Source organism: Lipomyces chichibuensis, assembly GCF_038497645.1.
Source record: "Lipomyces chichibuensis strain CBS 12929 unplaced genomic scaffold V1513scaffold_6, whole genome shotgun sequence".
Taxonomy (NCBI): Eukaryota; Fungi; Ascomycota; class Lipomycetes; order Lipomycetales; family Lipomycetaceae; genus Lipomyces; species Lipomyces chichibuensis.
In genome coordinates, this window is record NW_027117458.1 from 93,937 (window position 1) to 109,998 (window position 16,062).

Below are 16,062 nucleotides of genomic sequence, written 5' to 3' on the forward strand. Positions count from 1 at the left end.
GCGTTATATCGGTGTTTACTTGCGCTCTGTCGTCACTGTTGTCCCGGCTACAATTGTCCGCTTAGTCTCCTCTGACGCGCTGCCCAGACAAATCTTCGACATCTTCTTCACCCGCATTTTCTTATCACATAGCTGCCTTCTATTCACCAGATTAAGGCTGGTTTTAATTAGATTATATTGCTTTGCCTGCTTCTTTGAAGTGTTTTCAAAATGCCATCGCAGCTACCTAGTATAGACACTGCACAGGAATCTTACAGCGACGAGCCGGTAATAAGTGGACCTACTCCGCTTTCGATGTTAGAAGTAAGTCGATAGGTTAATAGTATCTGCTACGTTTACTAATAGTGAACGGTTAAGGGAAATGGCATTACTGCTGGAGACTTACGCAAAGTGCTTGAGGCTGGATTCAACACTGTCGAGTCGATTGCTTACACGTATGTATAATCATTCTCGTAGAGTATGTTGTGCTCTAACTAAGTTGATACAAACATAGCCCTAAGCGAACTCTTCTCAATATTCGGGGAATCTCGGAATCGAAAGCTGACAAGTTGCTGACAGAAGGTGCCTCTCCTTGAAGATAATACACAAATAGTCCCAACTAATTGTATAGCATGCAAGCTTGTTCCTATGGGGTTTACTACTGCAACAGAATATCATCAACGACGAAGTGAGCTTATCTCTATCACCACCGGATCCAAGCAGCTTGACACACTACTTGCAGGAGGTATTGAGACGGGATCGATTACGGAAGTTTTCGGAGAATTCAGAACCGGAAAAAGTCAGCTATGCCACACCCTAGCTGTCACTTGCCAGGTATTACTTATTGGCTTAACTAACTGACGTGGCTAATCATAAATCAGCTGCCCATTGATATGGGTGGTGGGGAAGGCAAGTGTCTCTATATTGACACAGAGGGTACTTTTCGACCAGTGCGACTGTTGTCCATCGCTCAGAGATTTGGATTGAACGGTCAAGAAGTCCTAGATAACGTCGCGTATGCCCGAGCCTATAATGCAGATCACCAACAACAACTATTGAACCAAGCCGCTGAACTGATGGCAAACTCTCGGTATGTCGGGACTCTCCACTACACAAAATAGACTGCTAAGCGATACTTTTAGGTTCTCGATCTTGATTGTCGACAGCATAATGTCGCTGTACCGTACAGATTTTAGTGGACGCGGTGAACTTGCAGCCCGTCAGATGCATGTGGCCAAATTTTTGAGAACGCTTCAGCGCCTGGCAGATGAAGTAATTGCGACTCTCTTTCATTAAATGCGCGTCTGCTAACTTAGATAGTATGGTATTGCTGTTCTTATTACAAACCAAGTTGTCGCTCAGGTAGACGGCAATGCATCCATGTATAATCCAGATCCCAAGAAGCCTATAGGAGGAGTATGTTTAATCTATCTTATATTGAATTTAACAGCCTGCTAAACACTTATAGAACATCCTCGCTCATTCGTCCACCACTAGATTGTCTTTAAAGAAGGGTCGTGGCGAACAGCGAATCTGCAAAGTATATGATTCACCTTGTCTCCCAGAATCGGAGTGTGTTTTTACCATTAACGAGGATGGTATTGGGGATCCTAAAGAGGAAAACGAGTAGGTTGGTATATCGCTAGGTGTGTGTCAAGTATTGCTATGTTCGATATTCCGAGAGTTTTTAAAGATTTATACCATTCTATTATTTGTTTCATGTATACTTGGGCAACACAGATAGCTTTTGAAGACAAAATTATACAAGAAAGAAGTACGAAACGAACTTTTAATCCTTTCCCTCACATTATATACACACAACTAATACTAATATGAAAGTGACAGTAGAACCTTAGTTCAACGTAATACCAGCCAGCTCATCGTATCCCAGCATTAAGTTGATATTTTGCACGCACTTAAGAGCCATTAACAAATAATCGCCTAAACGACCAATAACCAGACATACCTGAGTAGCAGCTCCCTTGAGAAGGTTGTCAATTGTGGCCACGACAACGACGCGAGGCTGGCTCGAATGGACACCAAATCCACCGATGACGACACCATGTTTGCCAGCGATATCCCTCACAAGTGGGATATCCTGTGACACCTGGACCAAAGGCTCGCCGGTATACTTCTCTTCGTAAATGCTTCTGATATCCTTTGAGGATAGATACTTCTTTAGGGGAATCGATATAGTGAGCGTGATACCTTGAAACCACTACATATTAATTAGAAAAGTGTAGCCAATGTACGACTGTAACGGCGACACACCTGGCCAACATGAGGAATAAAAGACACATTAGTGCCTAGCCGAGTAGAGACCTCTCTCTCGTGGATGTGGTCTGTCAAAGTATACGGAATCAAGTTGTCACTAAGAAATTTGATATCGTTCTTCGGTGACGGCTTGGTACCAGCTCCTGAATATCCAGACACACCGAAAATAGTTGGCTGCCCGCTGACATAGGGAAGCAGCGGAGCAATGGCAAGTTGCGAACCGGTTGCATAGCAACCAGGGTTCGCAACACTCTTAGCCTTCGCAATGACAGTTCTGTCGTTCAACTCTACACACAATTAGTACATTTTCGATGCAGAGCAACCCATGAGAGAAGGCCTACCAGGCAGACCATAAATCCAATTGTTATCAAATCGATAATCCGCGCTAAGATCCACGATCGCACCATTGCCGCCAACGTCAGCAATAGCATTTACGAATGGCTTGCAAACGCCATTAGGAAGAGCCATCACCCACATATCGACGCTTCCCTCTTTCTCTAGACGCGCAACGTCTTCAACTTGAAGGTTCTCGTACTTGACAGCGGACTTGGTGTAGCCCTCAACATCTTTACCAGCCAACTCTCTGGAGGAGACATGAACTACCTCCAAATATGGATGATTGTTAATAAGGCTGATGAGGTTCTGGCCAGTATAACCACGAGCACCAATTAGTGCAACTCGAGCGTTCTTCGTGCTGGACGAGTAGTATCGATTAGCATCGCTCTTGTTCACTACGCGACCGATATATGGACGAGCAAGGGTGGAGTAAAGGCGAGGCTGGGATGGCTTAAAACGAGAGCTAGTGGTCTGGGGCACAGTCTTTGAGAAGTCCTTGATCATCTTAGTAATCGTGTCGGCGGACTCAACGCCGTACCAGAAAAGAATCTTCCCATTCTTGATGAAAGAGCCATCAGCACGATCGAAAAACCATGACGCTCGCTCACTGTCTTCGGGGACAACCCATTGCAAACTACTCTTATCCGATCGCAGAGCGGACCAAACGTTGTCGGCGACGTTATTCTGCCATCCGTCCTTAGAAGCAACAAACTTGTCAAGAACAGGAATATCGCTGTCAATCTCTTTAACAACAGCCACAGCCTCAAATGGCTCGTCGGCGTAAACCTTAAACTTCGAATAATTCAAAGAGTCCACATAGGAATTGACCAACTCGGCGCTGCCGTTAAAAAAAGGATCCTCGACAAGCGCATTTTTAAAGGCATCCAAGGACTCAAACTGATCCAGCCTGTCACGAGTGAGAAGCTTGTACCCTCTTCGAATCATGGTACCGGCGCCGGAATCTGTAAAGAGCTCCTTTTGCAAATCACCCGTGGAGATAATGGCAACTGACGAAGATCGCGGAAGGTGCATCAGTAGATCACGAATCTCCTTGATCTTCAACTTCGTGCCGTATTTGACCCAAGGCTGTTTCATCAAACTGTCGTATTCCTGTATATGAGTTAGCGAAATCTTACGTTACATTACCAACGACTTACCTCATCCAAATTAATGACGCTTATCTTCTCACCGCTTTCACCATGAATCAGTCCACCTTTCTCATTAAGGTAGACTATCTTCAATGGCTGAATGACACGAGCTAGCTCACCAGCCGCGACGTCTGCATTGACATTAAGAATCTGTCCATCTGCTGTTTCTGCCAAAGAGGTGAGAATAGGCAACGCTCCTGCCTGAATACTGGCCTCGATGGGAGTGTTATCGACTTTTGTTATCTTTCCAACTAACTGATACTTATCCTTGTCTAAATAATCAGCGGTAAAAACGCCGCCAGTAATTGGGCGCGCCCGAACACCCTGCTTTTCCAACGCATCCACCAATTTCAAATTCTGTTCCAAAAAGCATCGGCGAACAACGCTCATCGTCTTGCTATCCGTAATTCTAATGCCATCGATATATTCCGGGACAACACCCTCAGCCTCCAGGATTTCGTTGATCTGGGGTCCAGTACCGTGGAGAACGATTGGGAAGAGACCGACATGATTTAAGAATGCCAACGACGATGCTAGCTCGTTAAGGTTTTGTGTAATAATGGCACCGCCAACCTTGATGACCGCGAACTGTTGGCTAAAGTTGGCACAATGTTAGTACTATATATCCGAAGCAATAACAACCTGACCTACCTGTCGACGGAGGTGAAATATCGCAAGTACTGCTCAACTTCCCGTTTACTGCCAATATTGTTCAGAAGTTGAATGACAGTCGACCGTGTCGAGTTGTATCTAATAGATGCCCGCGCAACACGATTCAGACAGCCGGTCGTGGACAGCTGGTGCTGGATGTAGGATGATGGTGCTAGCGGACAGTTCGCCGAACCTAGCGACCGTGCGAGAAGAAGTCCTACCCGTCGTAAAATCATTTTAAATATATAATAGAAGCCAGTCACCACGAACACAGAGAGATGAACAAGGTTTGCCAAATAAATCTAGAGAGACGGAGGAAGGCTGCTTATATCCAGATAGATCACGAATGAGTTTTTTAGCTTAAGGCAGTCGTCAGATCGTGACTAATGAAAAAAAGGAATAATATCAAAATTGCCCTCGAAAGCAGAACTTCGAGTTTTGAAATATCAAAATTTTCCTTTTTGCCCATACCCTGGGTATTTCCGTTTATTGTACCCATCCCAAACTTAATTTTCTTATGATATCACTGTTAAATCTGACATAGTTAGCTGAGTGCCTGGCCATTTTCCGTTTCATCGCCACGGAAATCCGTAACCGCCAGCTTCTAAGCTGACCCGTACACCATCAGGGTTAATCGATGGTTTTGAGGAAAGATTTGTTATTTCGTAGCGAAATAATTTGTATTTTATATAAGTTACATCAAGAGAGTGAATAGTTAGACCGGAGGCTAAATCAATATGTTTGACCAATGTGGATTAGCTCAGATCTTAGTGCGAAGTTTGTGTACCTCAGAACGCACGGGCGTCACACAATCATGGCTAGTTGGGAGATACCCAGGGTACGGGCAAAAATGGTGTTTTTGATATTTCAAAACTATTCGATCGTGTTTTTTGATATTATCCCAAAAATATTCGGGGACGTGCTTGCGGCTCCGCAAAGCCGCGTCCGAAGCGGGCACTCGGTCACCCAAAAATTCAGGCGAGACCCGAGGAAGGTTTGGTTTCCGTGGCAACCAACCTTTTCCCAAATTGGTTGTATACACAGCTGTGCGTCGTGTTGTTTACCAACTGCGAATCATCGGACGTCCCATCTAACCACTTCTGCACCAGGTACTTCCCATTCCACTCAGCTGATCTCAGTGCAGTTACAAATATACTGTTGTATTATTGAGGCGTGTAAGGATGTCATTGCCGTTTCCGACAGGCTCGCAATTGTACTCATCACATTCGACTTCTCCCAAGCGCTTGCCAGATCACTCGTCAGAAAATGCGACGGTTGATCACCTATCGAAAAGTCTAAGTGGCTTTTATTTGGGATCCCAAGACAGAGCTGCAGGTTCTATGAAGTCGAAGTTAGCTACGGTGAACGAGAATCATGACGACACAACGGCTTTGATTCGTGTCGAGGGTACCAAGGATGTCATCGCAAGTGCAGAAAATCACCATCTCAAAGAAGAAGACAGTTTTTCATCTTTTGGAAGATTGACTGGTACAGTCGGATTATCTGCAGAGGAGCTTAAGAAGTTGAACGATCCGAAAATAAAGAGGCTTGTCAATGCTTCTCAGATTTGTGAGTTCTTGGAAAGTAGATTCGCTTTGACTGTATGCTTACCTACTTAGTCTTTCTTGACTACTATTTTGACTTACTGACATACATTCACAACCGTCATCTGCGACTTCAGAAATTTAAGACGTCAGTTCAAGGTTTCAGTGCATCAGAACAGATGCAGCAGTGGCGGTCCTATAAGGGGAGAGAGAGAGCATATCTCCGCAAGCGGCGTACTCGCCTAAGATATGGCGATTTTGATATTCTTACACAAGTTGGGCAGGGCGGATATGGCGCAGTGTATCTGGCTCGAAAGTACGACACAAAGGAGATTTGCGCGCTGAAAGTTATGAAGAAGCGATTACTATTCAAACTAGATGAGGTATATCGTACGGATTATTTGAAGACCAACAGATCCAGACCCTAACAGTTATAATATTAGATACGTCATGTCTTAACGGAGAGAGACATTTTGACAGCAGCAAAGTCACCGTGGCTAGTGAAGCTTCTGTATGCCTTCCAAGATCCAGAGCATATTTATCTTGCGATGGTATGTCTGATTTCTGTCATTAGGCTTGGAATTTCTACTTAGCAAGTCAACAGGAGTACGTCCCAGGTGGAGATTATCGTACCTTGCTTAACAACACGGGCATTTTGAGTCCACGACATGCCAGGTTTTACACCAGCGAGATGTTTTGTGCAATCGAGAGCCTTCATAAGCTAGGATACATTCACCGAGACCTTAAACCCGAAAATTTTCTTATCGATGCTTCTGGACATATTAAATTGACCGATTTCGGTTTGTCGGCTGGGGCATTAAGTAAAGACCGAGTTGAGAGCATGCGACTTAAGGTACGTTGACATCCAGATATTTGTAGGCGAATGTCTAACAACGAATATGAATAGCTGGATCAAGTGAAAGATATGAGGATTACATTCCGATCAATCACTGAGCGCCAAGCTTTGTATCGATCACTGAGAGAAAAGGATCTCAATTACGCGAACTCTATTGTGGGATCGCCAGATTATATGGCTTTGGAGGTTCTGGAAGGCAAACAATACGACTACACTATTGATTACTGGTCACTGGGGTGTATGCTCTTTGAAACGCTTTGTGGATATCCACCATTCGCTGGAGCAAGTATGGACGAAACATATAATAACCTACGATGCTGGAAGGATGTCTTGAAGCGTCCCGTGTATGAAAATAATCAATACGCGTTTAGTGATAGAACCTGGGATATTATGACTCGGTCTGTGAATTGTAGCCTTCTGCGGGATAATGCTAACGCCAAGATAGCCTTATTTGTTCACCGAGGACTCGAATCCACACTATGCACGAGATTCGCAATCACCCATACTTTAGCGAGATTGATTGGGCCAATATTAGACGCATTCAGGTACGACACTTGACAGTTTGGTTTGTAATTCAATTCTAACGCATGTCAAGCCGCCGTTCATTCCTCAACTTGATTCGGAAATTGACGCTGGGTACTTTGACGACTTTTCAAACCAGGAAGACATGGCGAAATACAAGGAGGTTCACGATAAGCAGGCGCAGTTGGAAATGCTGGCTGAGCGACCTGAAAAGATGAACCGAGGCGCCTTTATAGGCTTCACATACAAACACTCGAAGGCGCCGTCCATTCTTGAAGACGAGTCCGTGAACGTAAACAGACGTGCGTTGAGTAGCAAGATCGCCCAGCAAGAGAGAGCATTCCAGACTATATTTTGATTGTTAACTGCGTATTGAGAGCATTGTATAGATATATGAAATGTTACTCTTGGTATACGAGCTCACTAGTTGTTAACGATCTTGTCGATGACTCCGGACGACAAGATGTTCCGTAACCAGTAATGACAATATAGGTTTTCATAGGTATTTATTCACATATATGACAATGCTCTTTCAGCCTAACTATACAATTCCCAATCTACGCCAATTTTTTAGCCTTAGCGAGAGCCTTCTTAACCTTGTACCGTCTCTGTAATAATTATTTAGCATCCACTGTTGTCATTCTCGATATTAAAAATTTAAATGACGAACATACCTGCTTCTTCAACAACAAAACCTCGAATCGCCCAAAGTCAGTGTTTTCCCTTCTTAACGCACGGCTGTTAATCTTTTGCGCCCACGAACTCTTAGCCCACTTCTCATCAACGCCGGCCTCGGCCCACTTCTTAGCAGTAGTTCCGGTACGGGCACCTCGGGTCAATTTTGGAATGACGATAGGAGTCAGTGTCGCTCGCGCCAGAGGGAATGCTTGTCTTGCGACATCATTAGGACCGTCAATAAGGACCTGTGACTCTGAATTAGCTGACCTGCCTTACTCGTAGTTATTGCTAGACTGGTATAATTATGGCTACTTACACGCTTGTGGTCGATGATCTCAACGATAGCTGCCAGCTTTCCGGCGTACTCACCCTTATTGATGAGGATAACACGGCCGACCTCAACGAGACGCCAGGAAGAACCCTTGACGGTAGTGACTTCTTCAGACATTTGTGCTGGTGTATGTGGGACGATTGTCTCGGTATGTGCTGAACTTCGAGATAGATTGTGGCCTGTATTTTGGATTTACGAAGTGACGAACGCCTGACGAAGAAGAATTGTCGACACCACCGTGCGGCGCTCAGCTTCTTTCACAGTCACGAACCAACAGCGGTAGGGTTAAGCCCTCGCTGCTCAACAATCCGCATTGGATCATAAAGCTAAATGGCATAAATTTCGTCGCGAAGTAAAGTAATCGCAACTAAATTCATAAAAGGGGTAAATTGGCTGCAGTTGCTTCTCATTATTTCATGTCCTGTGACTGGTTGCTGATTATGATTTTTTTCCCTGAATGGTCCTGTGACTAGCAACAGTTCAAGAAGTTATTACTTGTTTGTTAACAGTTACATCTAGCGAGAGGCTGAGCAGAATTTGATCCTGCAGATGTCTTTTGTGTACGGCGGGTAAATTTGTGAAATGTTAGCTCATTCACATTTGCTTGCGAATAAGGTATGCTATAAATTTGTTTGCATGTATGTATAACGGGACTACTATTGTCTATGATGATATAATTTGCGCTTGAGAGCCTTCACTCTAAGATTATTGCCTAATCTTATTGTAGAGCGTTGGTGGCATGCGACTAAAATATACTCTGATAGATATTCTCGGTATCTCTTTTTGAAAGGCAGCAGCCTTTTGGGAAATAGTACCTAATGTGCTCGTAAATAGATTCATTGCCTCGGAAGAAATAGATTTCAATATCGCATATCGCATTCTTATTTATGTCGCCAAATGCAGTTTATTGTATAGCTACTCTGGGTTGATTGGACATGTACAGCATATTCGATTACGAGATTTTGATCAGGCGCGTGACGAAGCATTTTCGATTAGAGTACTATGGTAATGTATTTTGCATGGTATCTGTGGACTATGTTTTTGTGTCGTAAATACAAAGGTGCAGGATACACTACTGTTTTCAACTCCTGAGTAAAACGTGTAAAGTTCATAATCCTATAGACAACCTAATCAACAGAAACGACGAAGCACATCGTGGACGATACCAATACAAAACGCGTAAAGCGCAAAAACTAACAACATAAACACTCTTAACACATCAACTAGATCATAATAATTGGATGATAAAATGTGGGAAGTTATTGAATCCTGCTATGAGTCGGAAATCTTTCAAACTAAATGGTACACATGAGAGACCTGATAACATTGCCAATCACCCAGGTCATTGATTAAAAAGAGGATGTAAACCAAAATGGCATGACTATTTGGAGAAGTGAATGACGACGGGCACGATTATGACTACAAGCAATATGACAATGCCACTATGGTTCATTAGCTTATTTGCCAAAATAATCGGTTGGGAGATTGTAAACATACCCAATCAGACACATTCTCATCTTCATATCTTTCCACCACATAGCCTTTCGGGTCTTATTAGCGCCTCTTCGAAACCCCTGTGCCGAGACAACAAGGTTGTCGGTCTTGTCTCGTAAGTCTGTAATGCGACCACCCCTAGATAAAAAGTCAACTCCAGTCCATTCAAAAATGTAGCACGAAACACTGCTGTTCTATGTACATACCGCTCTGCAACCTTGTTTATGTTGTCTCTCATTATACCAACAGTGTCGTCGATTTGCTAGCAAGAGAATGTCAACTAACATGCAATTTTTGAAATACAGCCTAGTCTCCGCACACAGTCTCCGCACACACACACACGCACACACACATAATCTCCCTGTATATGGAACCTAAAGCATCCAATGAATAATTCAAATATAAAGAGAACGTACAGCCTGAATTTCCGCTGTCCGACTAGGACCGCCGGCTGTCGATGGCGGATCATACGGCTCGTAGTTATTGTAGGGAGTCGAATTGGATGCCATGATGTTATGAACGAAGGAGAATGACTGTTTATGTCAAGAATTGAGTAGTACCCCGAAGAAGAAAGGGCGAATATAATGGTCTCTTGTCGATTGGGTGTAGGTAGTAGAGTCAATAATAATTGGCAGGCGAAGATCGAATTCAGGATGGCCCTTTAGGTGTTGCTTATTATGGAGTGGCCACCACGAACGCAAGTGGTGCCTTGGACGAGTGGCGCGCAAAAAGTAGGCAGCAGCCGCCACGCCCCCGGGTGTGGACAAACGCGTCGGTTCAGCTGACATCGCCGCCGCGGCTCACAACAAGCTGCGCCTCCGCCTTCCAACTGCTGTGACGTCGCCGCATCAGGCACATCCAAGCCGGGGAAGTATAGCAGCGGTTCTTCGTCATCCATTCCGGCCCACTGGCGTCAGCGTTCGACAGGTGAAAGTACTTCTGTCATCTAACACGGGATGTTTAGTCTCGACGCACTAACAGCATCCGCGGGAATTATTACGTATTAATTTTTGTGCTAGATTCTGCGGCGGGAAGATTGCACAGAAGATGCAGACTGTAACATTCTGTTGCTAATTCGCGGTCACTATTATGTTTAGAGCGTAAATTGTGGCTAGTATACTATACATGCATGACATGACAGCGCAATCTTCAATATATGCTGGAAATGCCCTTTGGTGCATTTGCTCTGATCATGCTTGGCATTGGATCAGTTCGTCGAAAAGTATCAATTAAATCAACAAAGAACGATGGAAACTCACAAATAACGAACACAACGGAAACTAAACGAACAAATAAATCATTTCATGCAAATAACTTGCAAAAATCATAAACTAAAATGTCGATCCAGCCAACAAAGCTGCCGCATTCTTTGCATCAACTTCCGAAATGCCGTCCCCATCCTCATTCTGGTCATCAAACATAGGAGGAAAAATCCCATTACTTCCATGCGCGGTCCGGCGATCGCCACTCCAACTGTCGCCCTTGGGACCTTGGCTGGATATGACACCAGATCGGCGGACAATGGGTGGCAATTCACTCCGTCCGAGCCGCGACAATCCACCGGAGCCGTCAGCCGCGCGGATGTCCACCCTGATAGACTCCCACACTGCAAGCGTCCGACGTTCAGCGTCAATCATTCGGCGGACGTATTCTGCAATGTAGCTTTGTAGGTCTTCGTCTGTGTTTGCAAACCATTCGTTTTTCTCTTTAATCAGGTTGTGAGTCACGCGGTTTACTTTTGCTGTCAGGGCTGCTTCGATTTGTTTGGCATCTTCGAGGGAGTTGAGGGCTTCGTCGACGCGCAGAGGGTTGATCGTTGCGGAACTCCGTAATCTGGCGGCGGTAGCGTGGCGAGACCTGGAAGTTGACTGTGCGGACAAAAGATCTCGAATCAAGATCTGTCTGTTTGTGAGTGTTTCCTTGACGACAAACGCGTCATTCGAGAGCCACAAAAGCCCGTCACCTAGTGTTGCCATTTCAGTCGTGGTCTTGATGGCCTGAATGTCACCGACACTCATCACCGTCTTTCCGAGCTTTTTCCACATGTTGATCATACCCGACTGGAATTCGAGCGCCGTCATGTTCGTGAATCTGTGTCCGAGCTCGATCTCTGCCATGCCCAAACTTTTCCTGATCTTGCTAACTTTTTCCAGCCGCGTCCGGACATCGCTCGACATGAGATAAAACCGCTTTGCAAGCGGCCTAAAGTCGACGAGTTCCTGACAGTCGTCAGGTGGCGGCTGTAGCTGTTTAATGGCTTTTCGTCGTAATCCAGTCGCCGGCGCCTTGCGTTTCGTCATAGGAGAATAGCCGAAATCGGATTCGATGAAATACATCATTTCCTCGTCACGCATGAGAATCTGGTTGGAGGTCACGCGGTCGAGCCATTTCTGGAAATTTGCTTTAATGCGGTACTCGTCTTCATCTGTGCCAGGGCCAGCGTAGGTCGTGTCGAGTGGTACGGTCGGGACAAAACACTCGGGGTTTGCTGTACTGAGATGTTTGAAGAGTTTGAGAAATTCATTGTAGGTCCTTCTGATATCGCGGAATTGAGTTGTGCGGAATCGTGGGAGGTTGGTCTACTTTTGTTAGTCCCAGTCATAACTGAATCAACTCAACCACCTACATAAGCATCAAATCGGATTAATGGCGGCTTCTTTCCAGATCGCTCCATACCAGTGACTTTTGTGCGCAAAACGTAATCGGCGACGGTCTTTGTGGGGGGCGGAGGAGCGCGGCCAAGCTGCACCGGCCCCTGCTGGTTGTTGTAGCCCGCCTGGTTATCGTAGGACTGCGCCGGCTCCTGCTGGTAGTATGACTGCGGGTTGTATACGACGTGATGCCTGGGTGCCTGAGGCTGTGATCTGCTTGGTTGGGCACGTTGGGGCTGCAACTGCTTCAGATGCGGAGCGGCAGATGGTGCAGTAGAAGGCGCGGTGCTCACTGTGGACGGCGCCTCAGTTGATGATCGTACAGGCTCGTCCTCGGTATCGGGTACATCTGGCCCGCCGGGAATGTCGTCGTCGTCAGTGTCCCACAATTTGGGCCGGCTCTCTTCCTCGCGCTCTGCTTCATCGAGCGTCGGGCCATATGCTACTGACGTTGAAGGTTGCACACTCCGAGAGACCTCGTCAGGCTGTTCGTACGGTTCAGATGCTTCGAGCCGGGTAGCCTCAGCAGACTCCTTAGTAGCATCGACGGCCATGTAGTCGTGGCCGCCAAATGCGTCATGGCCGTCGCCCCAGGTATTGTCGCTATCGGCATAAGCCGACATGCTGTTCGCCAAGTCGTTTGTCACGCCGGACAGTGTATCCGCGCGCGCGGCGGTAGATCGCGCGATCGGATCTGTGAAAAAGGCGGACCCAGAGTCGAAGTCGTCGGGGAAGAGTGGCGTCGTTGACACGGAGTTGAAGCCGAAATCGACTGCTGGGGCATCGGATGAGGATGAGGGTATTTCTGTGCGCATATACGGATTGTCGGAGCCGGTTATATCGCTTCCTGTGCTAGCACTGGCAGGTGGCGACTCTGGGAACAGACTCGAGTCGTCCTCGTAGCCGGACGCCATTGTGATCTGAGATCGGATTTTTTGTGCTGTCCTGGATAATTTGTCTACGAAATAGATTGAGACGAGCAAACTCAAGAGGCCCACCTCTGCTGTTTTCCTACACCCTAACCCCTCCTTTGTCAAATGACATGACTGCAACTCCATCAGCGCATGCGACGCGCTTAACATATTATTTATCAGCTTCCCATACACGTACCCACGCAGCTAAAATGCCCCGGTTGATGCTCTTTCCGAAAATGCCAACTGACATCCAGGTGGAAGGCCTCATCTTCGACATGGACGGCACTCTGTGTCTGCCGCAGGTCAGGGACTTCGGAACCATTGGGTGGACTTCGTTTGAGTATAACTAATAATAATTATTCACAGACGTGGATGTTTTGTAGGACTATAATTCCGACTATTAAGACAATTGCTAATGGCCATCAGCTGAAATGCGTCGAGCACTCGGAATCGCACGGTCCGTCGACATCCTCGACCATATCTATTCGCTAGAAGTGGCAGAGCAGGAAATTGCCCACGAAAAAGTTCGTCAAGTCGAGCGAACCGCTATGGTTCAGATGGTATGTCCTTACAGATAATGCCATCTGTGCTTAACTGACATTTCATCCCTACAGAAACCTCAGCCCGGTATGTTCTCACAAGGACGGTCAAGCTTATATCTCCTAACTCTCTGCAGGTCTCGAGGAGCTGATGGTGGTAACTATCCCCACTATCGTCTTTGACACCGCTAAGTCCATTCCAGTTCCTAGAAGCCAACAAACTCCGTAAAGCAATCTGCACAAGGAACTTCAATGTGAGTTCTTATCTAATCGCCATATTATATAGTGGCTAACGCCGGTAGACCCCTGTCAACCACCTTCTAACTACATTTCTCCCCAAAAAACTCTTTCACCCTGTATGTGCAATATTTAACAATCGGCCACTGCCAGCCGGCTCACAGTGATAGATCGTGACTCGGGAGTTTAAACCTCCAAAGCCATCCCCCGCCGGCATCCTCCATATTGCCAATCATTGGGTAAGTCATCTCAACTTCTACTTCGACTTAAAGCTAACGAGACAGAAAATGGATCCAAAACACCTCATTATGGTCGGTGACTCAGTGGACGACATGTTAGCCGGCCATCGCGCCGGAGTCACAACGATTCTGCTTGAATCAGACGTTAACACCCACTTAAAAGACGCTCAAGAGACCGATGCCGTTGTCCAAAGACTCGACGATATTATCAGTTTATTGAAAGGCGGCATAGAAATTACCGACCGAATGCCCACTGTCCCGGAGGAAGAAGTCAAGGCTCTCGATGAGTGACATTGTAGATACGATAGAATAGATTCTTACGCGCGATGTTATTGAATAATATGCAAGTTACAAGAAAGTTTCTAAATGGAACTCTCCGTTCTGGTCCTTCTCAGCGACGCCCTTCTCAGTCACAATAGCATCGATCAAAGCCGCCGGGGCGACATCGAACGAAGGATTCCAGACTCCAATTCCAGGAGCAGCAATGTGGACAGTCTTAGCCTCCTCTTTGTTCACTTTTCCATCCTTGTCGACCACCGGTCCCCGCACAGTGACGAGTTCCTCGGGCTTGCGTTGTTCAATAACAATTCCCTGGCCAGTCTTTGTTTGGATGTCAATTGACGTTGTCGGCGCCGCGACGACAAACTTGACGCCATGGTGCTTGGCTACGATAGAAAGCTGGTACGTCCCGATTTTGTTCGCAGTGTCACCGTTCTGTGCGACACGGTCCGCACCGACAACGATCATCTTGATCCCGGGATGCGTCTTCAGTAACACGCTGGCCATGGAATCAGTGATCAGTGTGGCTGGAATGTTGTCGTGCACGAGCTCGTAGGCTGTAAGTCTGGACCCCTGATTGTACGGTCGAGTTTCCAGGGCGTACGCGTGTGAAAGAAGTCCGGCCCCGTGGATCGAACGAATGATCCCAAGTGCCGTACCGTATCCAGCCGTGGCCAATGATCTTCACGTTATTAACATACGCTCTATAGTCAGAATATTGCAACATACCCCGTATTACATATCGTGAGAATCGAGAACTTGTCGGTTCCAATAGTTTTCTGAGCCCACTCAAGTCCATACTTGCCAATATTCTTATTATCACTGACGTCGTCCACCAACATTTTTTCCGCAGCCGCGATATAAGCGCGCACAACCGCCTTCGCGTCGCCCTCAGTCTCGTTCACCAGGTTTTTCAACTTCCGTGCCGCATCAGATAAATTAACAGCCGTGGGCCGGGACGTAACTAAATACTTTAGTCTGTCACCCACGAACTCCCGGACATCATCCGCACTCTCGAATTCTGTGTTTGCGAGCTCTACGGCGAGTGCGAGGGCCGCGACAATGGCGATTGCGGGCGCACCGCGGACTGTCATAGACTTTATAGCATTGAATCCGTCGACCGAATTCTTGATCGGGATGTAAACTGACTCATGTGGAAGACGGAGTTGATCGAGGACTGCGAGGCTGCGTGGTGTGTACTTGATTGCTTCGAGCACCATGGTAACCGTATGATAATAAAAGTAGAAAATATTAATAAAAGTATTAATATCGGAAAATGGTGTGCGAGAAAAAATGTGGATAGAATGTAATTGTTGCCGGTCCGTCTACAAATGAGCCGCGCAAATTCGTTCGCCATTGCACGCGAAATCTGGTCACCAAACTCGTAGTA

The 16,062-nt window shown here is 46.3% G+C and overlaps 8 protein-coding genes across 8 annotated transcripts; 3 read left to right on the top strand and 5 right to left on the bottom strand.

Annotated features, from left to right (window-relative positions):
• Nucleotides 1-7: 7 nt before the first annotated feature.
• Nucleotides 8-1,762, top strand: V1513DRAFT_439585 (Rad51-domain-containing protein). Its single transcript, XM_066897232.1, has 8 exons — nt 8-303; nt 358-434; nt 494-561; nt 611-813; nt 861-1,069; nt 1,122-1,251; nt 1,300-1,395; nt 1,448-1,762. The coding sequence occupies exons 1-8, from the start codon at nt 211-213 to the stop codon at nt 1,607-1,609; spliced, it is 1,038 nt and encodes a 345-aa protein (XP_066754979.1). The 5' UTR covers nt 8-210; the 3' UTR covers nt 1,610-1,762.
• A 69-nt stretch (nt 1,763-1,831) lies between these two features.
• On the bottom strand, nt 1,832-4,624 carry V1513DRAFT_375458 (Aspartate/glutamate/uridylate kinase; the record flags this gene model as incomplete). Its single annotated transcript, XM_066894898.1, has 6 exons — nt 1,832-1,894; nt 1,946-2,197; nt 2,251-2,540; nt 2,595-3,699; nt 3,747-4,332; nt 4,389-4,624. 6 exons carry the CDS (start codon nt 4,622-4,624, stop codon nt 1,832-1,834), a joined length of 2,532 nt encoding a protein of 843 aa, XP_066754980.1.
• An 813-nt stretch (nt 4,625-5,437) lies between these two features.
• V1513DRAFT_439596 (kinase-like domain-containing protein) lies at nt 5,438-7,957 on the top strand. Its single transcript, XM_066897233.1, has 7 exons — nt 5,438-5,957; nt 6,008-6,315; nt 6,376-6,483; nt 6,537-6,785; nt 6,840-7,186; nt 7,234-7,333; nt 7,384-7,957. Exons 1-7 carry the CDS (start codon nt 5,570-5,572, stop codon nt 7,666-7,668), a joined length of 1,785 nt encoding a protein of 594 aa, XP_066754981.1. The 5' UTR covers nt 5,438-5,569; the 3' UTR covers nt 7,669-7,957.
• V1513DRAFT_411012 (60S ribosomal protein eL14) lies at nt 7,650-8,514 on the bottom strand. Its single transcript, XM_066895722.1, has 3 exons — nt 8,305-8,514; nt 7,985-8,233; nt 7,650-7,918 (listed from the first exon to the last, which is right to left on the bottom strand). Exons 1-3 carry the CDS (start codon nt 8,434-8,436, stop codon nt 7,868-7,870), a joined length of 432 nt encoding a protein of 143 aa, XP_066754982.1. The 5' UTR covers nt 8,437-8,514; the 3' UTR covers nt 7,650-7,867.
• An 822-nt stretch (nt 8,515-9,336) lies between these two features.
• V1513DRAFT_439606 (synaptobrevin-domain-containing protein) lies at nt 9,337-10,543 on the bottom strand. Its single transcript, XM_066897234.1, has 4 exons — nt 10,230-10,543; nt 10,020-10,075; nt 9,817-9,951; nt 9,337-9,761 (listed from the first exon to the last, which is right to left on the bottom strand). The coding sequence occupies exons 1-4, from the start codon at nt 10,320-10,322 to the stop codon at nt 9,701-9,703; spliced, it is 345 nt and encodes a 114-aa protein (XP_066754983.1). The 5' UTR covers nt 10,323-10,543; the 3' UTR covers nt 9,337-9,700.
• A 357-nt stretch (nt 10,544-10,900) lies between these two features.
• Nucleotides 10,901-13,422, bottom strand: V1513DRAFT_439610 (uncharacterized protein). The gene is made up of 2 exons (XM_066897235.1): nt 12,440-13,422; nt 10,901-12,392 (listed from the first exon to the last, which is right to left on the bottom strand). The coding sequence occupies exons 1-2, from the start codon at nt 13,376-13,378 to the stop codon at nt 11,145-11,147; spliced, it is 2,187 nt and encodes a 728-aa protein (XP_066754984.1). The 5' UTR covers nt 13,379-13,422; the 3' UTR covers nt 10,901-11,144.
• Nucleotides 13,423-13,587: 165 nt separating this feature from the next.
• Nucleotides 13,588-14,684, top strand: V1513DRAFT_375593 (HAD-like domain-containing protein; the record flags this gene model as incomplete). Its single annotated transcript, XM_066894903.1, has 8 exons — nt 13,588-13,680; nt 13,745-13,757; nt 13,805-13,938; nt 13,993-14,024; nt 14,111-14,171; nt 14,220-14,273; nt 14,325-14,393; nt 14,439-14,684. The coding sequence occupies 8 exons, from the start codon at nt 13,588-13,590 to the stop codon at nt 14,682-14,684; spliced, it is 702 nt and encodes a 233-aa protein (XP_066754985.1).
• On the bottom strand, nt 14,567-16,022 carry V1513DRAFT_439617 (uncharacterized protein). Its single transcript, XM_066897236.1, has 2 exons — nt 15,402-16,022; nt 14,567-15,354 (listed from the first exon to the last, which is right to left on the bottom strand). The coding sequence occupies exons 1-2, from the start codon at nt 15,890-15,892 to the stop codon at nt 14,742-14,744; spliced, it is 1,104 nt and encodes a 367-aa protein (XP_066754986.1). The 5' UTR covers nt 15,893-16,022; the 3' UTR covers nt 14,567-14,741.
• Nucleotides 16,023-16,062: the final 40 nt, after the last annotated feature.